The sequence below is a fragment of the Atractosteus spatula genome, chromosome 13 (assembly GCF_055471065.1).
Source record: "Atractosteus spatula isolate fAtrSpa1 chromosome 13, fAtrSpa1.hap1, whole genome shotgun sequence".
Lineage (NCBI taxonomy): Eukaryota > Metazoa > Chordata > Actinopteri > Semionotiformes > Lepisosteidae > Atractosteus > Atractosteus spatula.
In genome coordinates, this window is record NC_142718.1 from 32,812,053 (window position 1) to 32,839,626 (window position 27,574).

Genomic DNA, 27,574 nt, shown 5'->3' on the forward strand with positions numbered 1-27,574 from the left:
TTGTTTAAAACCAAATGGATTCAGTTTCTTTAATTTGTTTTTGTATGACATTCCCTTGAGATCAGGAATTATTCTAGTTTTTACGCTTGGTAGAGCTTCAGTGTTCTTTTTTATATTGAATTGACCAAGATATAAAGCTGTATTCTAACTGAGGTCTTACTGGTGTGTTTTATCATTTGAAATTCACACATTATTTGATTTGAAATTCAAACATTATTATAGCCTCCTTTTTGTACATGCATTTCTGATCTCATACAATTATCTGCCTTTATCTTACGGCCTATCTGTCTTTCTTGTAAACTGTAATTAATAAATCTGTACAGTTCCAGTCTATTGATACAACATCCTTATTACCAGCTAATGCAGTGACCTATAGATCTTAAATTATTTAAGACGGTAGTATCAGAGTAATGTGTACCTTCAGTCGATGTGTTTCCTTCCCCAGGTGATGAGGTTGCAGATGTCTGAGCGAACACTGAAGCATGTCCTCAACCTGGTGAGCCTACCATGACTGAGCTGCTTTTTCTCTTTACCTCTACTCTGTGTGCCAGGTGCAAAGGGCAAAGAAATCCCTGAAGTAAAGACTTGCATGAACTCTAGTAAGCTATTGTGCAGGTGGTGTACATTCACTGACTGAAACTTAACAATAGATAGTTGAACTCCAAAATGACATTTCCAAAACGATATGCGTGCTTTTGTGATAATACAGCATGTCTTTGCAAAGCTGATGTGTATTCTTTGGTACCTGTATAGCCGGAGTGCAGGTGTTTTAAGCACTTTTAAAAGAAACTGCCCTGTCAGTGACTCCTGTGTCTTTCTGCCTCGATAGGCTCCCCGGGAGAAAGTCAGAGAAGGAGGAGGGAGTGCGGGGCAAGGGGAGGCTCATCCAGCAGGGTCTAATTCCCTCATAACAGTCTCTGCCCTGGAGAAGGTGCAGGACAACCTGCAACTCCATCTGAGCTTATCTGTACTCCTGACGCTGCCCGTAATGCTGAGTGCTCCCTCCCTGATACACTGGCTGCGCAGCCTGCGGTAAGCTCACATTATCACGTTCCCAATAGTCCACCCCCACCTTCAATTAAGCCACAGCTTTCTTCCTAATTTTTGTGGGGATAGACTTTATATAAATGAATAATTCACACTGGTCAATATGAAAAGAGATGAAGGAAATTGTCAGCTTGAACTTGTCTATCACGGAGATGCCAATGCAGAAGAATTTGTTGTTGCTGAGTTTCTTGACAGTCTCCATATGTTAACCTATTTGGCAGAGTCTTGAGCAACTATGCATTGTCAGTATTAAATTGGGAGGCACAGTATGTCAACAAGCAGGTTTATGTCAACTCTAGAGTAGACTTGAGTCCTCTTACCAGTGTTCTCCATATTAATAAGTCCTTAAGTGTCTTTAAGAGCTTGAAAAGAACTTGACCTGTAGTTAAACATTTGTAGTTATGCAAATGTTTGTTTTTTTTTATTCAGTATGGCTGACATCTCTCTCTCCCCATTCAGGCACTCTCTGCAGCTCAACCCTGATCCCTGCTGGCCAGTTGTTCTCCCTCTTATCGTTTCCTCAACTATTCTCATGAACTCTAACACCCACACTCTGTGTTACAGGTAACTAAAGCCAGTCTATCTGCCTATTAGCCAATCTCCTTGTCTATCAAATGTGTTGTTCCCTATCTCTTTCTGGCTTGTAAATCCTCACCGCCTTGTACTATAAGTGATTTTCTAGAATACTGATCATTGTGTGACTGTAGCAGTGTGTAACTGTGTGTCAAAGTGCAACAGTGTTTATAACTGTTTTTGTTCCACAGTAAGCTGCTGGTCGTGATCTGCAGGCTGCAGTTGCCAGTGTGTGTCTCCATGGTGACCTTCTCCCTGATGCACCTCTACAGAGTGACCTACTTCCTGTCTCTGTCCCTTGCCCTGCATGCTCTCTGTTGCCTCATATAGCACCTGTTAACCAGGGTGTAACCTGGGTCATGTCTTTGAAATGGGAGGGATTTTGGGGTGAACAGCAGGCTGCAGGACAGCGAAGGATAATCTTGACAGAGAGGATAATAGGCATTTTCTTGCCTCTCTGCGTGGCAACTTGTGGGTGTTCCCTAAAGGGTTGATATATTCTGATATATTTCACCAAGGAAACTTGCCACCCTTTCACACTGCAGGGTCAGTTATCTGAGTATCTGTACAGAGACATCTTTATAATTAATAATAATAGTTATTAATATGATTATTGTTGTTTGGTTTGGTAGCTTTTATTATTACTACTGTTACTCTGCCTTTCATACTACATTCCAGGACTGAGTTTCTCAAAAGTGATTGTAACTTGGTATTTACATTTGTTTTCTTTATTTTTTTTGTCACTGTTCCTTTTCCCTGCTCTCCTCTTTCTCTCCCTCCGTTCAGTGACAGAGGAAGCTGTTGTCTGTGTTTGAATTGTCAACTTTGATTTTACTGTCAGCAGGTCTTCTCTAGGGGAGCAAGCTGAGCCTGTCTGTGTTTGTGGCCAAATGCACTAATTGTTTCAGGAATTCGATGTTGTGTGTGCGTGTTTGACAGTTTAGTTCCAGTTTTAGGAGTCTGTGTATGTCTGCTACAGTAACAGGCACTGGCACTGCCGATTTTCTGCAGGGATTGGTGCAGTGTTGGGGCTGCACAGAACGAAAGCAGTACGCTGACATTCATCTGCAGCAAAGGATCTGTCATCACTCAGCCTCATCTTGCCTTATACTAGACACCAGCCTGGATACTTCTCTCCCTAAGTCTTTGTCTTTCCTCCTGGAACAATAGGAGACAGACTCTGTGAGGGAGATGAGAATAAAGATATGCCAAAAACAAAAAACAGATTAAAAAGTGAGGAGTTCCTTCCCCGTGTTTTGACAATCAGATCTTCAAACCCGAATGGTGTTCGTTCTGTGTACAACATGAACAACACATTGCCAGTAGATGGCCTTGTTTGCAAAGTCTATCCCCCGCTACTTTATTCTTTTAAATTGATTAGTGCAATGGGATTTTACTCTGAGGCATAAATTGATGTGTTTATGTTGCTCTCATTAGCACAACATTTTAAAATGTCAGATCACGGATACCTTCTGTAGTTACAAATACGCCTTTCATGGGGTGCTCACTCTTAAGAAGCTCTCCATGAAATAAAGGGTAAACTGTGCAGAATGAATTCTGTTTATGCTGTAAGGATGTGCTGTGGTGGCCTTTCAGAGAAAATAGTTGGAATCAGACGTTGAAGTTTCTGTAGCTGTCTGAGACCCGTGATCAAAGGGAGAAGCCCTGTGGCTCTTCGAGGCTTCTATAATCATAGACATTTACAGTCAGGATGAATTCCTTAATAGGTGTTTAGATGCCACACTGAACAAAATGCCACAAAGGCTGTGCTCACAGGATAGTCTCACTGGTGCACACTGTCCCAGTCCCATTGAGTCTCCCAACTCTCCCTATGTTAATTCTCCCACTATTTTGTATATTGCAAATGCTTCCCTACCTCTAACTCAGCCTTCCTGTTTCTTCCAGCATCACTGCTCAAGTGGCCTGTAAAACTGTAAAGGATATTAAAATGATTTTTTTTTAATCTTTCTTGGTTGGAGAAAGAGGTGGGTACCGGGAGTAGACACCCGTGTCATCCTATGTTTTATTGAAGCCTCATCTGTGCCACTGAAAGAGACACAGCTCTGGGTTTTAACTGATAGTGGGGTTTGATCCCCTTTTCCCTGGAGACGATACACTGTCTGCACCACAGTGAGAAGTTGTCTCCCTTGTCCCATTGCATTGAAAGGGAATAGATGGAGATTAAAGAAACAAGCAGACAAAAAAACACAGGATGACAAAACTAAGATCATTTTCTGCATATTTGTTTCAGTTAAATACACTAAACCTCCCTCTTTCCATCTCCGATGGTACGTTGCCCATTTTTATGCTTCTTCATGCTACCAGAACTTTAATAAAAAGGCACACTGTAAAGATGGCCATCAGAGAGACGAGATCTGCTATTACCAAGTGAGCATCATGCAGTATTTCCTCTCAGCCATTGGTGGCCACTTCTTTGACACAGAGAGAGAAAGAGGCCATAGGCAAGCGGACAGTGGGCTGGAAGTCCTGTACAGTCGCCCTGGTCTACCCCTGACCGGTATGGCTGCAGGTTGCCTTTCCCTGATGTTGTCTGTCAGATGTATTAATGGTGTTACAGTAGATCACTGGTGTTAAAAATAACTGTTTTCTTTTGTCAAAGCTCTCTAGTGTTTGAGTGCTCTAAGTGAATGTGATTATTACTGTAACCTCCTTGTGGCTGAGATCAGACTTGCCAGTGGGGCACTTTTTGATCAGGTTGTCCCATAAAGTGGAGTGTGTTGGCAGACATTTTTCACAGTGGCTTCCACACACCCTGTCTAGCTGCTATACCCCAGGGGCCTGAAGACAGAGCCCTGGGGCCAGACTCATAAGACAATTTTCCTAGATACTGAACTACCACACTACTCTGTTCTAACATACTTTTAACATCATTAAGTCTCTATTTACTATTTACCTCTATAATCTATATCTATAATCTATTATTATCTATTTACATTCTGCTTAAAAGCTGTAAATTGTCATGTTCAATGAGTTATGGATCTGGCCCTGTGTGATTGAGGTATTCTCAGCTGCGTTGGGGAATGGGATGTACGTCTTGTCTTAATGGCACTGCTCAGTGCAGTAGCCCCCCACAAGGAAGCAGCATGTCTGTCAAGCTCTGCCATTTTATTGGCTGTCCCAAAGCGGTAGCAAATGGGCATTGCAAGCTGTACAGATTACCTCTGAACTTCCTCGTCGGGGTGATCTGCCAGTGTTAAGAGACACTCTCAGAGTATCTGCACATCTGACCTGCCCTCAGTGCACTTCTGTAATCCAGCTGCTTTAGTCACTGCCTCCCTAGAAACCTAGTGGACCAACACTGTGATTCTAAAGCTGAACTGATCACTGCAGCTCAGAAGAGCTTCTTCTTCATTCTCTTATCTTTTCTAAAAATAGCCAGTGCCTTTTGCAGAAATGCCAGATCTCTCTGTCTAGTGGATTGTACAATTATGGTCTACAGCTTTGGTTGATGCAGTTGCTGATGCTATATAAGCTTTCATACAATAAGTGTCCAGTTTAAAAACAACAAAAATGTAAATGTGCTGCAAATATTGATCTTGTACTGTCATGTGTTTTCTTCAAAGTGAGAGGTTTCCTACTGTAACTCACAAGTTAGAAATAACAGTCCAGAGGGATTTTCCCTGCATCACTCCACACTGGCATTTCTGCTACCTTTTCTTAACTACTAGGCTGCAATGACCACACTAACCCCCTGTTGTCCTGGATATTTACTATACACAGCGTGTCTTTATAAACTGCATTGTGAATGTACTTGAACATGCAGCTGTGGGCAAAGGTGTGCTTACCCTTTTTTGCAGATTACTCGATCTTTTATTCTATTGAGCCTCTCTTTATGGTGAGTACTACCTTGAAGAGCTTAAATGATTGTGTCATTGTAAAGATTCTGTTTAAATAAAAACCTAGAAATATCAGCAATAAGTTGAAAATACAAGTACTGTCTGTACATTAGACGAACAAGAGTCTCGTTGTGGAACACTTTTTCTGATATCGATAAGTGTTTTACAAAGGTGTTGCAAGCTTTGGCCCAGAGCCCTGTGTAGTTGTTTTGTGTGTCCAGTGGATTGAAGGTGCGTGTGTGTAGTGATGTCTCTTGCTGCTGGAAGACTGGTGTTCCATGGTGTTGCCAGCACTGCCTGTGACTCGTGATTGGTGATGGAGTGTTGTATAGCGTGTGTGCTTAGAATCATCTACACCGTGCTCAACTAAGAAGAATGTAAAACATGAATAGACTGAATAGATTTGTATCGGCTTAACTATGTGGTAAAATCCTTTTTCTTGCGTGCAAAACTTCTTGACTACAACTTATAACACTTGATTGTGATGTGTTATTGCAAGATTTTAGGCAGTTTTCAGAGCAGTGTGAAGTGTTCTTCTCAATCAGGGTCTCTCTCTGACTACACAGTGAATGCCAGAGGTTTGGTTTGCCAAGGCTCTCCTCACGGCCATGTACCTTAAAAACATTCCTTATATCCCAGATTCATTAACTGTTCTCATATTCTGTCGCAACTGGCAAATGTTTTCTTGGATTAAAAAAAATTATATATCTGTTTCAAAATCTACATAAATACAGAAATCAGCAGTGCTCTACATATGACTTAGCCAAGGCAGACCGGAGCAGAAACGCAGTTATGAGTGCTGTTGATATCTGTCTGTAGTGGACATCGCTGTGCATATACTGTACAGTAGTGATGTGCGGGTTGGCTTTTTACCTGCAACCACCTGCGGTTGTGAGAAACGAACCCGCACCCACCTGACCCGATCTAAAATCTTTTTTTTTTAACCTGAGCCCGCCTGACCAGCGGGTAAACCCATACCCACCCGCGGGTGTGTGTCAACCCGCGCATCACTACTGTACAGTGTGCTTGTGGAGTCGGTTGGCCTGTTCAGGAAACTCATAAAAAATGTGGAATCTACAGCAATGAAGTACAAAGGGGGCCAAAGAGACCACATTTCGCAAACCACCATATAAACCAGAGGGTCTTGCTTTCACTCAGGTTCAGCAGAGGGTGTGGCAGAGGTGGCTTACTCTGGTCCTGGATTTTCACAATGCAGAATGTTTTAGGTTGTCCTTAAATAATCGATTTTTAACCATTTTCATTTTGGCTACCTAAATAGGTGGCATGTGCACTGCGATGAAAATTGTGACACCCTTTATTTCTTATGGAGCACGATTGGCCACTTCTGTCTTAGATCTGTCTGTCTGAAATAGATCTAAGGGTGACCTGTAAGACCTACTGAATGGTGGCTCTTGAGCACCAGGGTCCAACTCCCCTAGGGTATGAAATCACACCACTTGCCGATTTAGCACCTTCTGGCCTGCGTTATTCCAACTGACAGTTCCCCAGGGTCCCGTCAGATAGTGCAGTGTATTTCATTGCTGTCTAGGTGTGTGGTTTTCACAAAATGTTCGAATAGGCCAGTGAACTCTTTTATCATCCCGCCCGAACTTCTTGAGCCCGTCATTCCAAAGCTGAATTTAAGAATCTGCGTAAGCACCACAAGGTATGAAAACAACTGACAAAAAGGGATTCAAGAGTAATAAAATCACCGTCATACAGCCTCAGTGTTTGTCATACGGTGTTTGTGTTTGCTAAAGCTGAAAGATGCCCTGGCCCATCACAGCAATAGAACGTTCTGCTCTGTGTGCCAGCATGAACGCAGTGCACTGCAGCACCTCATAGTCAGCCACTTTCCAGAGAGGGGGTGGTGACGGCTCTGGTTTGCCACTCAACTCTGGGGTCTGTGTCTTTTTAATTGTGTTTGTGTTTTGACTTGTCGGAGTGTTACCATGAAGGGATATCTCATGTGTTCGACTCAGGTGTATGCACTGTTGCAAACGATGCGCTTTTTTATGTTCAATTGTATATTTATTTTACAACTGTGAAATTTTTGAGAAAAAATAATAAATTAACTGATTCAATTTGTCTTATTCAGCCATTCTTTTTCTCTTTTTTCTCTAAGCTCATGGGGTTTGCAATTAACTGATGAATTCATAAGCAACTTTGAACCCAGTGTTCCTTGCACAGTGTTCTGCTTTATTTGCTAATACATTTCAATATTAGGAAAAAAGAGCATCATTTTCACTTTACAGCCTCTAGTTTTGCCTTTTTGCTTTGCCAGAGGATACATGATTCTCCCGTTCACCTCTGTATTCACCACCAGCGTCAAGTTTTTAATTGAGCTATAACCTAATCATATCATTTTAACATTTTAACTGCTTGCATTTAAACGCTTACCGTTTGTGTTTAATTTACACAAATGTCAGAATAATTTTAACACTTTTGTGTTACTGGCCAGTTGGTTGTTGTTTGGGTGTGGCTAGGTTTTGGAAACCCTAGTCATGTGAAATAATGATTTATTTAATCCGCACAGTTTTTATTTACAAAGGTGATTGGATAAGTACCCATTTACACCTCAGGGCATTTTATCTCAGCAATGTGAGTGACTTTCCCAAATGAAGGGAACAACAGCAAACACAGAACTCAGGAGGTGAACTCACAGGCTTCCAGTTAGACATTCAGAGTTGCATTCTTGCAGCCAGGGGGCTTTACACAATGAAACCCTTGGCTTTTAAGTTTAAATGAAGTTTTGTGCATGTCTGTTTTTCCCCAAAGCTCTACAGTACAGACTAATCCTTCAGAATCCCTTAATAAAATGTCACTTTTCCTATAGTTTTTAATACTCTTTCATTAATCATTTGCTTTTCCAAGGTTTATATAATCATGGACTAAACACATGTCCTCTTTTGTGTGCATTGATTATAATTTCACTATTTTACTACTTCTTTGTTTTATCAAGGTGTATCACAGCAATATTGTTTGATAGGCATGCTATCATATGGTGAGGAATTTTAGACCAATAAAATTGGTCTGAATGATTTTTAGTGTTTTGGAAAACACTCTGATGCCCAAAAGACAATTCTGTTCTTTTTTTATAAACATTGAACTTGCCTGTTTACTTTCCCACATTGAATGTTCACTGGGTAATGCAGGAGCCTTCCTTTATTACACCTGCCTTGTCTGTCAGACTAGAGAGGTCTAGAGAGCTTCCCTTGCACCCTCTGGGTTAATCCGCTGTTCTGTGGCCTGTTGCCCTTGCTTAATATCCACAATGTTCCACAATAGCCCTGCAGATACCTCATAAAAATGGAAGACCTCCACACAGCTCCTTCACCTGCATTCATTACCTGACTGGCATAACCTGTGATGGCAAACAGCTATATATAGACAGATAGGTCATTGAGTTTTAATTTAAGTTTTCCAGAGTCGGTCATTTTAAGCCAAGAATATACTATACTGGAAAGAGGGAGTCTGAGAACAAACAGGAGATGGAGAGAAGGAGAGAAAGAGAATGTAGGTTGTGAAGGGCTCTTGAGCTATTATGAAATACAATATAGAGAAAGATGCATTATTAAGTTGGTGTGTACACCAGTTTTCCAGATGGATTTCCTCAGTTTCTCTATCCATCTTTAAGACAGGTCAGTGACAGGTACACGCTAATTAGTGCATCTCAACACAAGTAGAAGTAAAAATATTGAGCAGTCTCCATTCAGTACAGAATGCTGAATCTTATTTTTTTCATTTGCTTCTGTCTTTACTGTAGGTGGGGAGAAGACACGATGTTGATTTTAAATAAAGCACCAGTACAACAGTTCTAATTAATACTGTCAAAATATACTGTAGTATTGGATGGATCCACAGCAGCCTTGCAGAACTGATGGGAGGGACAGGACTGGCATAATTTCATTTCCATTGCGAATGGATTGGTTGCGTAGCTTTTTAATCTTGATCGGAAGAATACAGAAAGAATTCTGTTTGTTTATAAAAGAGTGTAAGGAAACAGAAGTTATTATCTGGAGCTTCAAAGCGCTGTCGTGAAATACCAGAGAGGGACCTTCTGACCTTGCTGTCTGTAATGGAGATTAAAATGACCGAGGGACAGAGAGGGAAGGAGATTGAGAAGAACAGAAATTTCATTAGCTTTGAACGGGTGTGTGGAGATGCCACTCATTCACATAATAACAGTCAACTCCCCATCCCCCTTTACAGCTGCCTCGCATACACTCTAATAATCCTCCTTTCTCAATGCCCATCAGATAAACGAACTTCCGTCTTAATTGGCATTTATGCCCGTCATCACACACTGATATTATCAGCCTATTTCTGACGCACACAAAGCTCCACTACTGTTCACCACATGAGGGACCTGATACAGGATGTTTCTTTGTCAATCTGGTGGGTGTTGAGAAGGAGGTAGAAAAGAAGAGAAAGGTCTTATTTAAATATTTTTTTTAAATTAAAAGACCCGAGAGGGTCAGTTTTGTCAATCTTGTTTTGCACCACCAAACCAGTAACCAGAAATACCCCTACTTTCAGTTTAAAAAGCACCATTCATCTTTAACCTCTCACACCAGTATCCTAGCTGAGCTTGATGCCTAAGCTTGATTTAAAAAAAAAATTTCAGCCTTAGTACATTGACTGATATTTGCCACGCTGCATTACAATTTCAGCATATAAAAACAAACACTGTGAGGAAGTGAACATTGGGGATTGAAGTGAACTTAAAACTGAGCAGCGGTTGTTTTTTTGCAGTCTTGGAACATGGCTTTTCCATGTCTTGTCATTTGTTTTTTAAAGAGTTCCTCAGACTCAGACTGATTTCTCATTTATGTCTGTGTGAGCTCAGTGACATTCAAACACATGCTCTCTTCGATGGCACTGTTGTCATACCTCTATGTTTCCAGACACGCCTCTCAGCAGATATAAAGAGGAAGGGAAGACGCAAGTCAGGCTAACTTGCAGTCTGACATTAAGAGAGACTCTTTCTCTCTCACAGGCAGCTGGACAAGGAGCGGAACTGGTAAGTGTGTCAGAGTGTGAGTGGAAGTGTGTGTGAGCAGAGGTAGACTTGGCTCAGAAAGAGTGTAGGAGAAAACTGTTTCGGTGTTAGACTGTTAGTATATCTCAATGGGGCATCTTTAGGGTAGGAACAGCAACTAAATAACAGGAGGTTTTATGATCCAAAGAAAAATTTGCTCAACAGGTGTAAAAATAGTCCTTACCTTTAGACAATGAAATAAAATAAAATTTAAACATTTCATTTCCATTAATAAATATTTTGAGTGAATAAATATTATATATCATGCAATTAGGTTTTGCTTTGCTTTTTTAGTTTGAGAAGTACACAATCTCTTGGGTAACTGTAGCTTGCCATAGTCTCTGAAAATAATATTTCTGCATGTTGTAGAATGTTTTCTCAGAGAGGACTGTACAAATTTCTGTCCATTCTCCAGATTTTGTGTTGATAAACCTTGTTTCCTTTTACTATCACTTCTGTACTGGATGAGAAGGACAATAATTTGAATATTTATTTTTAATTAGTTTGCTAATTTTCTTTTGTGTGCACTCTTATATTTATTCAGGTGGGTAGCTGCGTCAGCATGCGTAGGCTGCAAAGGAACAAGTAATAGGTTTATTCCATGCTGAAAAAAAGAAGAAAGAGAACACAACGTTTCGGCCGTGGAGCCTTCTTCTTCTTCACACCTGAAGAAGGCTCCACGGCCGAAACGTTGTGTTCTCTTTCTTCTTTTTTTCAGCATGGAATAAACCTATTACTTGTTCCTCTTATATTTATTACTTTTTTGGAAAACAGGCTTCAAATTTGAGATGCTACTATAAAATGTTTGAGATGGTGTTCATTGCTAAAAGAACACTATAACATAATTAATCATTTCATTGATTGTATATGAAATGTGAGTAGCTCAGCCACATCTTTGTACGCGGGCAGTTCACTCTGTGCTTTTTCCCAGTAGTGCCCCCTGTTATCTCCAGTGAAGATGTTGTCATTACAAGTGCTGGTCCTCTGTCTCTCTGCAACGCTGATAGCCCAGGGGCACTGTAGCCCCCAGGGACCACCAGAGAAGTGGAAGTCCCTGGAAATCCCAAGCAACAGAGACCTTGTAAGATATTCCCTTTGGGGGGGCTAAATTGTCATATACAGTCATGCTTATCAAGAGGAGCAGAATAAACGTATACAGAGATAGACCCCCACTGAGAGTAAGCAATCCATATTTGTAAAGACACAAGCTCAGTGAGGCCAAAAACATATTCATTCCCTGTTTGTATGTCTGGCTTTGTCTCCCAGTTCTTCCGCACTCTGCAGGCATATTTTATTCGGCGTGGGGTAGACATGTCCAAGGTCTCAGGACGGTTTCCTGGGGACAAGATGAAGGCTGGAGACCCCCCGCCGTCACTGTATGCCCCCGACTCCCTGACCTCTGCCTTTTCTGACTACCTAGACAAGAAGGACTCTTTCTCCGCTTTCCTGAGAGGGTGAGGCAGTGGGGACCCGATGAGGAGAGGAGCAAAGGATCTGAGAGGTAGGTCCACACAGTCAACTACACCAGCCCCAGAGACTCAAGGAATAATGTGCTGGGTTTGTGTGGAGTGATGCTGGAACCTGTATGTAAAACAGAACAAGAGAATCTCTGAATTATTTCACTGTTCTCTCCCTCTATTTCTCTTCCTGCAGCTGGTGCAGGATGGCAGTATCTGCTGCATTCTGCTCATCTGAGATGCCACAAATGCACCTGGATTTTCAGTTTGTTTATTGTTCTTATTTATTATTTTTACTGTGTATCTTGTTTTTGTTGTGAATAATACCCTGTTTCTCAAACAAAACGTGAAAAAAGATATATATTAAATTAAAACAAATCCAAATAAACTTAAAAAACATTGAATTGCTATAGAGCAGTGTCAGTAAAGTACGATAAGTTTGTTTAAAAATAAATTTGTGGCACCCTATAATTTTCAGGTGTGTAAAATATTGTATTTTCACACTCCACACTGGCATCTGTCTTGCCTTACTCATAACCTCCTCATACAGATCTGCACAAAGTTGGGCATTTCAATGGGACAATATTATTTTATTCTAATCAATGTGTGTCATCATAGCAGCATCAAAGCATAACAGTCAAGAGCAGATCACTGTATGAGATTAGGAAGTGATGCAGGACAGTTTTGTGCAGTACTCAGCATTTCTACTTCAAAATAGATTGAGAGCTGTTTATGTGAAGTATTCAAATACCAAACATCCCATAAAGAAATGTACAAGGCTGTTGGGTTGTATAGATACCTACTTTTTGTGATTATAACTACCTGTAATTATATCCAGAAATTAAGTGTATATAAAAAGTAAAATTCAAACATTAAAAATAAAATATCAAGTTTGCACAATATTGCAGTACTCTGTTATATGATTGTCTTACTGGACCTCACCGTCCCTCTCATTGTGAACTGATAATGGGTCCTGAAACAGGTGTCCCTGGGTGTTCTTCCCTCTACCCAAAACTGGACTGGTAGACGATGGTGGGAAATATCCACCTCTGCTCCCAGTCCCTGGTCTCCAGGTCAAGTCCTGTCCTGGTTCAATCTCTCTCACATTCCATTCTTCTCCAAAAGTCCTGAGTTGTCTTCTGGCTGGGGCTATCTGAAGCCTGTGAAGTCCCCCTATACAGACTCATGACTCACCCCTGGGGGGGCTGCTCAGGGCTCATTAATTAAGTGGCTGTATACAGATGGTCAGGGGTAACAATGTAATGATTCATGGTGTATTCTCACCCTGTTCCAGAGCCCCCCCTTCCAGTCAATGGACAGCTTAAGAACCTGAGGAAGGAAATATAAATTTACTACCTTTATAGAAGCACTGTCCATCAATGCCCATTATAATCGATCAGTCGTAGACAGCTTTTGTCCCACACACCCATTATTAGGCTCTGTGATATTAGAATGGACATCTCTTATTCACGTACAGTATCAAGCATTGAATTCTTAATGTACAGATTTATTTCAAAGATCTATTGCATGAGTACTGCCAATCTGTCAATCTGACATTTGGTGATTAATGTGTTCTTCCTCAAAAACCAGGCAGCACACAATTCAAGACAGACCCTACTCATCTGTAGAACCTATGGAATTGACTGCCCAGAAGCGAGTCTAATAATTGTTTAATCTTTTCGTCGTCTACTTTCGACTGCTCCAGTCAACACTTGATTTTTCTGTAAACCTTTCAATGTATAATTAAGTTCACATAATTCAATCTCTAGTGCTTTTTCCGAGTTGTTTGGGTTCTGTTGTGTATTATTTACGTTGTACTGTACAGAGCTTTTAGTTTAAAGCGCTCTAAATAAAAGTATATTAGTATTAACCATTGGACCCTCGTTCCATTTATCTCACTGAGCTGAGATGTACTACTTTTTTCTATTCCAAAAGTGCGTCTTTTTCTACAGCAAGGGCAACCTGAAGGAGTGATAGAGAAGGATTTGAAGATATTTTTATATTTTATTGCTTATTACCCCTCTTCTACGTCATATTGTGTAATGTTAACATCAACAAAGGCGGAACCATTCTTGCCGGGCAATGTTGCTGCGGGGAATACATTTACATGGGAATCTTGAACTGCGATCTGTGTTCTACTTGTGAAGTATTTTTTATTTCCCCCATTAAAATCAAAGAAGAGAAATAAAAATAATATAATTCAAAAGACTATAGAAGTTTGATTATATGCCGTTCTCCAGACTGGATGAAATACGCAGTGAAGGGAATGCTGCCCAACAGAAATTACATTTGAAAACCGGTGTATACCAATATTTTGTGGAATTCTTGATTGTAATTACCATTCGCCTTGCACGATGTCGGGTTTCAATCCAGAGCTTATTGAATATTTGGAGGGGAAAATATCTTTTGAAGAGTTTGAGCAACTGAGGGAGGAGCGCAAAGCCAAGGAGAGGGTACGGTACCTTTTTGTTCAATAAAACTAACTGCACACTCCCAAACCGCTTTCCGTTACTGTCAAGATCCAGATGCACCACTCTCATAGGGCTTTAGAGTCTTTAGCTTTTTTTATCACATGAGCTATTACTTGTCCCTTAAATTCAGAAGAGTTGTATACATTATGATAAAGCTGCACCAGGCCAACCACAACATTTATAGAATCATGTCATGTGCAATATGAGAAAGGTTACAAATGTAAAGAGCTCGCTCGTTCCATCAATTTTTTTTATGATCGCTAATCGTATTGAAAGTAAAGTATCCAGTTCCAATAACGTTGCCATGTAGCTTGATTCATTTGTTTAAAAAACCCTTTTCTCAGTGTCAAATGCACAATGTCCTGTTGCTTTCTTGTTTTATTGTCGATTGTGAAAGAAGTCTATTGGATTGTCTTTGTCAATGCCTTAAAGAATCTTAGATATCAATAAAGCTGATTCAGTACATATCTGAATCCATCACAGATTCAAGAACAGCAGTAGTGTTTAAAATAATGACCAAAATTTTAAATTGGATCTTACTAGTATATTGTAATAGAATGCTTTAAAAAACGTTTTAATATATATCCTAACATTGTCTCTGCCTTTTCTTATTTCGTTTCTTCACATTGGCTTATTAGATGTAAATATGTCAACATAAACTTCCTCAATCTCTGCATTTCCCATTTTATTTTTATAGGATATGTTTGTGCTACCTGCTTGCCACACTCTGTACTTTCATATTAAACGTAATCTGTCAGGAGTTTAACGAATCTTGATTTTTGAATTATCTTTGCAGCTTCTACAATGTTTGCTAATCCGCTTGTTTGAATATGTACAGGTGGCAGAAGGTGGTGCCACAGAGGATGAGGATGCTGCACCTCTGGAGGACTCTCTCCCCAGCACGTCCCAAAGCCCACGGCGTTCCTATCCACACCACACAGGTCAGTATGTTTCACTGCCTCTGGACCATGGACCATGAGTTATATTGTCTGTGTACCTGCCTGTGGGACCTCCTCGTCTGTTTGCCCAGCAGCATAATTATCCTTATGTCTTTATGAATTTCTGTATGACTGACTTTTTGTGTGTCTGTCTGCTCTTATACTGACTGCCCAGAACAGCAATAAGAAAGGTTACAAATGAGATGAGTCTGTTTGATGGTATGTGAGGCAAACAAATGGGGCTTGGGGATGGTGTACATTTAGATATAAGTATTGACAATTCCGATTCCATAGTATTGACTTTTATGTTGGCAAATATTATCTGTTTAAACTGTACTTATTGGAATCTTCCTTTATGATTATTATTTAGCAGACAGACTTATAAAGGGTGATTTGCAAAATGTAGAGCAACTAATGAGCGAAACACAAAAAAAACATTAGTCAGATACAGTAGGAAAAAATGCAATGTGTGTGTAGTACAAAGCAGAGTGAAAACGATGCACATAGTATTGGTTAGTGGTAAAAGTCCATGGCAGCGTGAGAGAGGTCACAATTGCTGTGTAGACGAGATGAGTCTCGAGGAGATTTAGGGAAAGTAGTCAGGAAATTAACAATTGTGAACACTTGTTTTACCCAGTCAAGTGGTTGTTATTTTCATCACATTTGTGTAGAATCACATTCACAAGAAGTACACTGCGTGAATGTTTATTTCTGTAACCCTGAATTCTGTAGTTCTAGCCAGTGTGTGCATGCCTCTGTGTCGTTTTGTAGGTTTGTGTCTGTCTGATTGTGGGCGTGTGTTTGAGTTCTGGTGTTGAGGTTAAAACACCTTCCTTAATGTCTCATTTTTTCTGGTTTTCTCCCATTATGTCATTGTCTCTCTCACCGTCTCAGGGGATGTAGAGGAGGGTATCAGCCCCTCGGTGCAGCGAGTCTTTGCCTCAATGCTGGGGGAAGGATCAGAAGAGCAGGAGGAAGACGAGGAGGGGGATGACGAAGAGCAGACGGTGGCACCATCAGCAGGAGATGTGTTTGCCCTGGAGATGGAACTGAACCGGGAGAACAAAAAGATGATGAGGGTGAGGGGAGGGCTCAGCTCACACAGTCTCAGTACAAAAGAGAAGAAAGAAAACACAACGTTTCGGCCGTGGAGCCTTGGCCGAACCGTTGTGTTTTCTTTCTTCTCTTTTCAGCGTGGAATAAACCTATTACTTGTTCCTTTGCAGCCTACGCATGCTGACGCAGCTACCCACCTGAACTACTACAGTCTCAGTACAGTCAGCTTGGTACCCCTCACAATAAGACCAGAACACAGCAGTCTGATCCAGACCTGTTTTATGGACAGCCTCTCTCTCTGTCTTTGTATGTGTATATTGTTATAGAGTACTGGCTCTGTTCTCTGTGCCTGTAGTATTTTTATATATCTATTCAGTGTGATGCTGTGTCTTTTCATCAGGAAAGGCGGCACCGAAGTAAACTGCCTCGCGCTCTTCGTGGTCTGATGGGTGAGGCCAATATACGTTATGCCCGTGGAGAAAAGGAAGATGCCATAACGATGTGCATGGAAATTATCCGGCAGGGTGAGCCTGAGGCAATGTTCCTGCATTGTACACACTGTATTGCCACTGTTGCTATACATGGAATGGTCTACACTGTTAGTGCACTAATCTTTATTCTATCACTGTTATGACACATGATACACTGTAACTGCACACTGTACTGTACTTGCACACTGTCACTGTACGCGGTGCACTCTACACTTTCAATATATGGTTTCATCACTTACTACATATTTACTGCACACTCTGCACTGTCTTTGTGCTTTCTATCATGTCAGTGTCACTGCAGATATCTCTCTCACACTCTGTATACACAGTCTATATAGACTGTACCCTATAATTGCTCATCTGTCACGTGAGGCAGTGCTGTAAAATATACTATATTACTTTCGAACTCTTTAATGTTTTGTGTTGTGGAACTCATGGCATGTAATCCTTGTGTAATCTTGGAATCCTTCCTCCCCCCTCTGTTTCTTTTCTCCCTTTTCATTCCTTTTTTCATTTCCTTCTCCAACTTAATGCCCATCACAACTCTACATCCCCCTAACTCTCAATGTTTCTCTTCTATTTCTCATCTCTTTCTCTCCTATTTTTCCTCCATCTCTCCCTCCCTGACACCCTCTTTTCTTCCTCTCCCCTGCCTTCATTCCTTCTTCCCCTTTCTAATTTCCTTCAAACTGTCCTACCCTCCCCCCCAGCTCCACTGGCTTATGAGCCCTTTTCCACCCTGGCGATGATTTATGAGGACCAGGGTGACATGGAGAAGTCCTTGCAGTTTGGTCTGATTGCAGCTCACCTGAATCCCAGTAACCGTGAGGACTGGGTCAAACTGGCCGATATGTCCCTGGAGCAGGACAACATTCGCCAGGCCATTTTCTGTTACTCCAAAGGTAAGTGTGTCTCTCTCGTCATCTTTCTCAATCTTTGTTCTGATAGTGGGCATGTTTTTTTGCTATAAATAATGTTAAAGTGATATCTACAGATTTTAACTGAATATAAAGTATTACCACCTTGTAGCTTGTTCTTGCCTGGTCTCAGAAGCTTATCCAGGTCTTGCTTTGTTCTGGGATGTGAGATATTCATGGAGACAGGTTGCTGCTTAAAATAATGGTGTTGTTGGATCAGTAGGTGGCTCTCTTTCTTCTGTACCAAAATTTCTTCTGTACCAAAGTACTGTGGATGACATGTTAAACTGAAGTCCTAACTACTTGGTCATTAAAGATCCCATGGCACTGTTTGTAATAGTAGAGGTTTTAACCCTAGCAGGCTTGGTTAAGTTCTGCCTCTGGCTTGCACGATTTAGCCTACCTAAAATTCCCCGTTAATTAAATTGGTGAAGCAGTTTCTCACTTCTACACCTGATCTGATGCATAATGATTGCAGTTATCCAGGTAGTTCAGCCGTGGATGGAGTGGGTCCCCTCCTACATGTAAACCACTTGCGGTCCTTTCAGATGAAGTACACTATATAAATGCAAGGATTTATTTTACTAAAAATGTTCTAGTTTTACAATATTTTGAATAAATAGTGGGGGACAGGGACAAACAGAAGCAGCCAAACTGTGAACCATTTTTTAAATTTAATTGGTTGGCCTGGTTTTGCTCCCGACTTAGAGGAAAATGTGCTTCCTGTTCAGTTTCAAGTTAGTTCATAAATCTGTTTATGGTTCAAACCTGGGTTTGATTCAGTTCCCTATGTTTGAGCGAGTTTAAATAATGAAGTTTCCAAATATAGGTGATATATAAATGTGAAAAACCGTTTTCCCCTAGTATCAGTTTAGTTCATTTTATATGTCATATGCACAAGTGCAGCGAAATGTTTTTTGCATATATGCTCCAATAGACAATAGACAAAAGACATTAAAGGGATCACCAAAAACATAAACACAGAACAGCAGCAGCAACAATGAGTTAAATAATATACTGTACAACAAGTCAGACAAGCAGTGTGAGAGAAAAATGCCTGTAAAAAAATAGTATGTCCATTAAGTGCCTTCATGCTGTTTAACAGTTATTCCTCCATTGAGCTTAATGGTTGAGCTTTTAGGCTTTCATTTCAGTTTCTGCATGTATGGTTTTTACTTATTAGGATTAGTATGCAAAATCTAGTATGCAAAATCTCGGAAATCTAGTGTGTCTGTGTGTGTGTGAAGGACTGCAGTATGACTGTTCGTGGATTACAAATCTAAAAGCCCTGCTCTTGATTTTTTTCTCATTCTCTTCTCTTAAACTGCCATATTCCTTACCTGAAACTGGCTTCCCCTCTGTTTCACTCTCTTGCTTTTCCCCTTTAAGCCATTAAGTACGACCCCAGTAACGTGCGGTATCTGTGGGAGCGGTCCAGTCTGTACGAGCAGGTCGGGGAGCACAAGTTGGCCATGGATGGTTACCGGCGTATCCTCAACTTGCTACCCTCTACTGATGGAGAGCACTTTATGCAGCTGGCCCGTGACATGGCCAAGTGAGTCCCCATGTTACTTCCTGATACTCAGGTCCCGACCACAGTGTGCTTTACGACTGCTTTAGCCTGGTCCTGGACAGCCATGTACATTGCAGGTTCATTGTAGTCTATTGCTTTAGACAAAATAGTTGGTGGGAATAATTTTGTTGTTTATGCGATAGTTATTGGATATGATGCATAGTGTTATGTAGATTAATTATTTGTCAGTGCAGTGAACTAAATTTGTAGAGGAGAATGTTAATTTAAGTGAAAAACTTGTCTTAATGTTTTGTAGATTCCAGGTTGTCTACTGTGGAATTACCTTAAGAGTATTTTGGGAGAGTGTAACTGTTGGTAGACCTTTTTAATGAAGTTAATGAACTTTAATGTCTATTATAGAATAGATAGATATAAATAGAATATTCCTATTATTTTATGAGTCTTTTGTCTGAGTGTGTATGACCCACCTGGACTATAAATCTCTAATGTATGTCTTACCTGTAGGAGTTACTATGAAACAAATGATCTGTTGTCGGCGATCGGGGTGATGGATGAGGCGCTGCAGAAACACCCTTCCCTGGTCACTGTGGAGAGCGTCAACATGGCAGCCGAACTCCACATCTCCAATAAACAGCACAAACGTGCACTGGAGGTCAGAGGGAAAGGTTGTCTCAAACTGTTTGTGGCTTTCTTACTGTATGGGTCTGGCTCTAAGCTGGGTGTTTGCTTGCCTTTGCCTTGTAAAGGGTGACCCCTGCTGACTATATATATTATATATGCAGAAACATTGCAGATCCACTACCTGCAGTCCAGTATGTTCTCCTTTGGTAAAGAGAATTACTGGTTCAAGTCCTACCAGGGAGTTGAAAAATAACCACATTCATTTTATACAGCTTGTCTCTCTGTGTGTAATTACCTGTAAATATTCCTTTGTGGCTGTTTTCTGCAATTGTTTGACTGCATTTATCATCTCCCTGTCTGTACCCAGGTGCTGGTGCAGTTCTGTGGCATCACTCTTGAGAGAGATGGTGCCAAGCAGGAAATGCAGGAGGGTGAGGAGATAAAAGAAGGTGAGTATGCCTTAATGTGTTATGTATGCACCACTGTATTACTGTGTTGCCAAAACCATTCCAGAAAGATAGACTCTCACACACACGTACCGAATAAAAGAAAAAATAATTTCAGTTTCACCAACTTACATCTCAGCATATAGATACAGACAAGCCAACACACTCTGTTGCTTTACATGCCTTATCCCCTCATTCTTTCTTGCCCCACTTCTCTGTCTGCTCTCAGTCCTCTCTCTCTGCTTCTTCTGTCCCAGGGGAGGTGCTCTCAGTGGAGATTCCTGATGAGGTGCCAATCGACATCCGGGTGAAGCTGATGGTGTGCCTGATTCACCTGCAGATGTTCAAACCTCTGGATGTGAGTGACCTCTCGTGGCTAGGACTTATAATAATGTGTCTGTGAGAAGCACTTTCTTCTCTCCCTGTTCCTTGTTTCTCTTTCTTAGTGCATCTCTTCTGAGGTCTCAACCTATAAACTATATCTACAAATGAATATGTGTGCTTAGAAGCTTTAATGTACTGCCTTGTACTTCTCCTCTCCTTTTCTCTCTTCCACCTCAGCTCACACCCTCTGTATCTCTCAGGGCCTGCTAACAAGTCTGATGGAACAGAGCCCGGAGGAGTTAGGAGACCTGTACCTGGATGTGGCCGAGGCCTTCCTGGAGCAGGGGGAATACAGCTCCGCTCTGCCATTGCTGAGTGCACTGGTCTGCTCTGAACATTATAACCTTCCTGTTGTATGGCTGCGCCACGCAGGTATGCACTATCACACTGAAAGTACACAATTCTCTGACCACTGCATGTGTTCCTGCACCTATGTTTGTCTGTTGTTTCAGCCTGTGCCTGAAGACAGTTGAGAGCTTTAATCACAAGCTATTACGAGCTATGTTTTGCTGCTTTCTGCCAGATGGTGTCGGGTTATATTCTCCAGACACAATATGCCATGTAATGCTGTACTTGCTGTGTGGTAGGATAAATACAGTACATAACCATGCGTTGTGTGTGTTGTCAGAATGCCTGAAAGCCCTGGGCCATATGGAGGTAGCTGTAGAGAGCTACAGTAAGGTTGTGGAGATGGCGCCCTTTCACCTGGAAGCCCGGCTCTCGCTCTCCACCCTGCAGCAACAGCTGGGCCGCCCACAGAAGGCACTGGATGCTCTGGAGCCGATGCATGACCCTGATACATTGGCACAGGATGCCAGCGCTGCACAGCAGGTGCTGAAAGGTGGGAGGGGTGGGATAAGATGGGGAAAGGGAGGAAGTTTGTAGGAGGAGAGTAAGAGAGAATGACAGAGAAAGGGGAAAAGACAGAGAAAAGGGAGAGAGTGAGGCGGTGCAGGAGGGAGGTTGAGTTAGTTTGCGGTTTTGTGTGCGTCTGACTGTCAGTATTAACCCTCACTGTGCCGTAGGAGCTCAAGCTGCTGCTACATCGCTCCACGCTTCTGTGCTCTCAGGGCAGGATGGATGACTACACTGACACACTTCTCACGATGCTGGCCATGCTGCTCAAGGTGACGTGGCCCTCCCTCTCAGCTTCACTTCAGTCTTTCTCTCTTCCAGTCTCTTACCTCCTTTTCTCAAGGCATAACTGCTATTCTTTTTTGTCCCCCTGTTGCTCTCTCCTTTATCACTCTTATATTCATTAACTTTGTTCTACTTCTCTTTTTCCTGCTATTTCTTTTATTTATTCTTTCTCCCTCTGTCTTTGAATGTGTTTCACTCTTTCACTCTCTCCACCCCAGGTAGCGATGAACCGTGCACAGGTCTGTCTGATCTCTAGCTCATGCTCTGGTGAGCGGCATCTCTACCTGATTAAGGTGTCCCGGGACAAAATATCTGACATTGATGACCAGGAGGCAGCCTATCTGGACATCATAGGTACTAATACATGTGAAGTTATTATGTGAAGTCCTATGATAAAATATTGCACTTATATTATAATAAAATGTGAATTGTGAGTATTGTGTATTTGGTTCTTTGAGGATTTGTGTACAGATTTGCCTCATAGATTCTGAAACATTCTGAAAGTCTTCATGTTTGGATTCCTGCTCCCATCATCCAGTGAGATATTAACTTATACAAGATTTCTTACTAAGATATGTTTAGCTTTTGAAAGTTTAGTCTGCTTCTGTACCTACTATTCGCAGCTAGCAGTTGCAAAGTGAGAGAAACTGCTGCTCTGCTTTCTTCTATTGTACTTGAAATGTCTCTTTACTACTTTAATGTAAATGAGCCCCTTTTGTTGAAACATAATTAATCCTGTTTGTAGAGATGTTTTGCACAGAAATTGTGCCAGTTATCAAAGATGTTGAATCCACATACACGATGACATATAATGTTTTTGTTTCTCCTTCACTGCCTGTCCTCTGTCTTTGTCCTCTCCCACATTTCTTTTTCCTCCCTCCCCTTCCCACATATTTTTCTCTCCCAAATCTTGTCTCCTTCTCATTCTATCCTCTTCCCTCTCACACTTCCACACCCCTACTTCCCCCCTTCCTCCATCCCTCTCTTCCTCCAGGGAAGACGAGTGTGCTGTCTCGAGAAGATTGGTGGCAGTTGTTTTTGCAGTGTGTGTTTGCACTTTGTGACCTGAAACGATTCGGGGAGGCAGAGCTGTTGGTGGACTCCTCCCTGGAGTATTACTCCTTCTATGATGATCGTGTCAAGAGGAAAGAGCTCGAGTATTTTGGCCTCTCTGCTGCTATCCTTGACCAGAACTACCGCAAGGCTTACAATTACATACGGTCAGTGACACGTAAAGCATAATCCCTCTGGATAATCCCCAATAATTTTGTTAAGAAGGATTTAGAATGATTGATGGAGGAGTTTATGTGTATAATTTCCCAGGCATTTTCTGTTACAATATTCCAAACATTGTTTAAGTGAAAATGACTGTTTAACAAGAGGGGCACAGTGGCACAGTTCTTAGCATTTTTGCCTCATTGAATTTTATCTATATACATTTTGAAAATTGTCTGTCACCGAGGTTGGTGTCATTCTAACTATAACTGGGCAGTTAAAATCAATCAGTTCATTTGGTTCAGATGAGTTAAGTAATTTGATTACATAGATTTGTTAATTTGTTTCACCAATTCACTTGAAAAATGTGAAAGTGAGGGAGTTTTCAGAAAGTTGAATCAGTACTTTCAATCTGAAATAACCAGCAAAATTAATTCTTCACACACCCCTCAAATCCACACATTTCAATAATATAAGAGATATCTGTGTTTTATAGAGTTTGACAATTTATGATCTTTTGCTTGAATTGCTCAATTTACTATTTTTGATTTGGGTTCAGAAGTTCCTACCTCTGTTCTCTAAGCTTGGAGGTTGAAATTAAATAATTTCTTGTGTTGACTTGCTAATCCTGGTATTCAATTCATCTCACTTAGTCAAATGATTTAGTGAACAAAAAGAAAGAATCATCCAGGGACTTGTGAATTGATTAATTGGGTTCGCTGCAACAGTTTGTTAAAAAACAACAAGTTCAAGCTCTAATTCTAACTCCTCAAATAGTTCTCACGTTTCAAGAAATTGCCTTACACAGGGGTCAGCAAACTTTCGGAAGGGGCGTGACAAGAGTTAGCTCATGCATTTGTTTTTAGGGATTTGCTTGCTTGATGATTTTTCAGTGTCAATAATAGCTCTACTTTCATTTTAATGAATAAAAATATAGTAAAATATAATATCTAAAATGATTAATTTAATGTTCACATATTACCATTTAGTATGATTCTTGTGTGTGATGTCGCTGATATCACAGCTATCCAGTTTGTTCAGAAAAGAAAACATTGGGCCAAAACCTTGGAAATTCTGAAATAAGACAAAATGTAACCCATTTTTCATTGTGCTGTTTGAGGTTGTTTTGACCTTTTTGTGACAAAAAGGTGTTGATTGCATCAAGATACATCAGAAAGCATGCCAAAACCTGCCCACTGCTTTATAATGTTCAATTTTACACTTGTTGTCAGAGGCATGGATTGATACCTTTTTAATGAAAATAATAGTCTAGCCCTGTTAAAAATAATGCAAAACATAATCCAAGTGAATTGTTTTTGCTATGTCAAAGAGCTTTAATTGATTAACATGTTGTAGAGACTTACATGACAGTCAAACCTAGTGTGTAATGTTTTTTCTAACTTAATTTCTGTGTGTCTAATGAGACATTTATTGCATTGTTCTACTTTAATTTTTAATAGTACAGGTTGTTAAAAATGACTTTGTATGCCAATAATGGCACACATATGGAAGGCAGCTGACCCTCGGTCTAACGCAACACTAATGTAAGAACTCCAACAATCTTGTAGAAGACGGTATCAGTGACTAATTAACCAGATAACGGAGGTCCACAGTGATTCAGGTTCGCTGTTTGCACAGACTGGTTTTTGAGTCTTCTGTATTAATTGAACTTCACGCTCTGCATTTGTAGCATTTTAGAAGCGCACTGCACACTTCTAAGACCAAAGAAAAGGTGTAACACTGGTGTGTGATCCAACTGTATCTGACAGAGTGCTTCGTTCCTGTTTTCTTGCTGATGGCCCCTGCTGTATGTACAGTGTTATTAGGGCAGATTGTCATGGTGTTGTGTGCTGGTGTTCCAGGCTGATGCTGATGGACTGTGTGGAGCGCCCCCAGCTCTGGAACATCTTTAACCAGGTGACCCTGCACTCGCAGGATGTGCGTCACCACCGTTTCTGCCTGCGGCTGCTGTTGAAGAACCCGGAGAGCCACGCACTGTGTGTGCTCAATGGACACAATGCCTTTGTCTCTGGCAGCTTCAAGCATGCGCTAGGTACACCTGGAGGGTGGGAGGGGAAGGCCCTGCTTTAAACAGATAGTCTCGGGTAGATTCTCACAGCCATTGTTTGCTCATGTCCCAGCTTTCTGAACTCCTTAGATTTTCTTGCCTTTTATTATTATTGTATTACCTTTTCCCTCCTTTTATTAAGTCCTGCTAAAATTCTAACACTGTGAGTCGGGGGAAAAAAACACTTTTGCACTCTTACATTGATGCTATTTGTACGGGCAAGGGTTACACTTTCAGAAAGTTTTGCTCTGGAGCAAAATCCTTTCAAACCTGAACCTCACTTGTGTTTTGGAACTTTTAAGGACTCAGGGCTTAGTTACAGTATATGTCTTCTCTTTTATAAAAGTGACTGCAAGACAGTTCTGTAGTCTATTGTGTGTACAGCAGTCCATTACTGCAATATCAATTTAAACTAGATTTAATTTTATAGATACGTTTGTGAGCAGTCTGCCTTCCAGTCAGTGTCATCAGTGGGCTTTCTGAGTGCCAGATTAGTTAAAAAGTTTTATTATATATTTTCTTGTTGTTTATCTAATGTTATATGTATTCTATCATCTTTTTTCAAAGAATCTAAATGCGGTCATCTGTATCCATCTTTGCTTTTTTCTCTGTCTGCATTTCTGTACACCTACCAATTGATTTTGCCGTTGAATTGAAATCATGGGCACATAAAGACCTGAGGTAAATGAAGGGTTTGGAAACTTGTGAAACATGTAGTCTGCAGTCAACCTGTGCGTACAGAATGTAGAGCCATGGTTACTGAGCTAGTAATCCTTGTCTCCACTGTAGGTCAGTATGTGCAGGCCTTCCGCACGCAGCCCAGTGAGCCCCTGTATAGCCTTTGTGTGGGACTGACCTTCATCCATATGGCCTCGCAGAAGTTTGTCCTGAAACGACACCCCCTCCTGCTGCAGGTTGGCCTTGGTTCCTGGAACACTTTCCCACTTTTCTAAACATCTGCCTTCATTAGTTGTGTATAATACTAATACTAATGACTTACTATCAGGGCTTCTCATTCCTGAATCGCTACATGGAGCTGAGGGGGCCATGCCAAGAGAGCTTCTACAACACAGGCAGAGCACTGCACCAGCTGGGACTGACTCACCTCGCCATACACTACTACCAGAGGGCACTGAATTGCCCCCCACTGCAGCTGGAGGTACTGACACTAAAACACAATTTGCTATCAGAAGAGTGCTAAAGAATACACCTTCTATTTATTTTCCATACAATTATTTTGTGCTCCTCCCAACTCTGTTGCTTTCTCATGTTTTTTTAGCTTCCTCTCATTGTCTCTCTCATTTTCCTTTTGTGTTCACTTCTCTCACCACTCCAGCCTTTTCTCTTGCGTTCTCCTCCTTCTCATTCACTCTTCTTTCTCCCCCTCATAGGGAATTGAGAATGACCAGGTAGACCTGCACAGGGAGATTGCCTACAACCTGTCTCTCATTTACCAGTCCAGTGGGAACCTCAGTATGGCACGTTACCTACTTTACAAGTTCTGTACTGTATGACTTCTGACCCTAGGCATAGACGACAGCAGTCTGACCTTTCAACTCAGGTGCATACTGTATTGTACAGATGATCACTCATTGTATCTTTGTGTTTGCATCATGAAGGAGAGCTTCTTTTAAGGTTTGTAGGTTTTTTAAAACATTCTTCCTGGAAAAAAAGGTTATAGTGGTTCACTAATGTTAATAACTGAACCAGTTACCTAAATAAAAACACAGGTGGACTAAAACTACAAATGATGTGGTCCACAAACTAAAGGTCCTTCCTGGAGCAGGCTGAGCCTTGACCACTGCACTGGTCAAAATGAACTTGGACATCACACCTTCAGTTGGTCATAGTGCACTATGGCACTTGCATTTATGACAGGTAATAAGAACCAGGTGGCTCTAACAGTGCATGTGTTAGGGTGAAGAATAAACTGGTGAGTCTGTTTTATCCATAAAGATGAGGTGTGTGCAATCTGACTCATCTAGTATATCCAGTTGTCAAAAATTCTTTCCCAAAACTTACATTTTATTTGAAGACCAAAATATAAAAGTTGTGCCTTTGAAGACATGATTTGGTTTTTATTTCTGTTGATACCCATATGTACCTTCATACAGTGTGGACAGCGGTTAGCCATAGGCACAAAGCAAGTCATTTCTCAGGTGTGGCAACAGATGTGGAATTTCCTAGGTTGTAGTACCTTTTGTGAAAAGACACGATCACAAGAATCTTTAATATTGCTGTTAGTAGGAGTGTAATTATTTCTGTGTATTTATGAATATTAACAATAGATTCCCAAAGATCACTACTACTGTGATTCA

The 27,574-nt window shown here is 41.0% G+C and overlaps 3 protein-coding genes across 3 annotated transcripts in view; all 3 read left to right on the plus strand.

The window, feature by feature from the left end:
- Positions 1–7,561, plus strand: part of pgap1 (post-GPI attachment to proteins inositol deacylase 1) — a 33,302-nt gene extending 25,741 nt beyond the window's left edge. The window contains exons 24-27 of the mRNA XM_088931444.1: positions 446–496; positions 830–1,032; positions 1,507–1,611; positions 1,812–7,561. Coding sequence (XP_088787570.1) covers positions 446–496; positions 830–1,032; positions 1,507–1,611; positions 1,812–1,950 — 498 coding nt within the window. The 3' untranslated portion in view covers positions 1,951–7,561. The remainder of the gene's footprint in view (positions 1–445; positions 497–829; positions 1,033–1,506; positions 1,612–1,811) is intronic.
- A 2,895-nt stretch (positions 7,562–10,456) lies between these two features.
- Positions 10,457–13,841, plus strand: LOC148822098 (uncharacterized protein C2orf66-like). The gene is made up of 4 exons (XM_088930723.1): positions 10,457–10,500; positions 11,453–11,599; positions 11,785–12,019; positions 12,172–13,841. The coding sequence occupies exons 2-3, from the start codon at positions 11,477–11,479 to the stop codon at positions 11,974–11,976; spliced, it is 315 nt and encodes a 104-aa protein (XP_088786849.1). The 5' UTR covers positions 10,457–10,500; positions 11,453–11,476; the 3' UTR covers positions 11,977–12,019; positions 12,172–13,841.
- A 226-nt stretch (positions 13,842–14,067) lies between these two features.
- gtf3c3 (general transcription factor IIIC, polypeptide 3) lies at positions 14,068–27,323 on the plus strand. Its single transcript, XM_088931197.1, has 18 exons — positions 14,068–14,428; positions 15,285–15,387; positions 16,279–16,463; positions 16,841–16,964; positions 17,642–17,833; positions 19,238–19,403; positions 19,887–20,034; positions 20,371–20,452; positions 20,707–20,807; positions 21,034–21,205; positions 21,462–21,664; positions 21,859–21,960; positions 22,192–22,327; positions 22,968–23,193; positions 25,051–25,241; positions 26,046–26,170; positions 26,263–26,415; positions 26,648–27,323. Exons 1-18 carry the CDS (start codon positions 14,330–14,332, stop codon positions 26,768–26,770), a joined length of 2,631 nt encoding a protein of 876 aa, XP_088787323.1. The 5' UTR covers positions 14,068–14,329; the 3' UTR covers positions 26,771–27,323.
- The last annotated feature ends 251 nt before the right edge of the window (positions 27,324–27,574 follow it).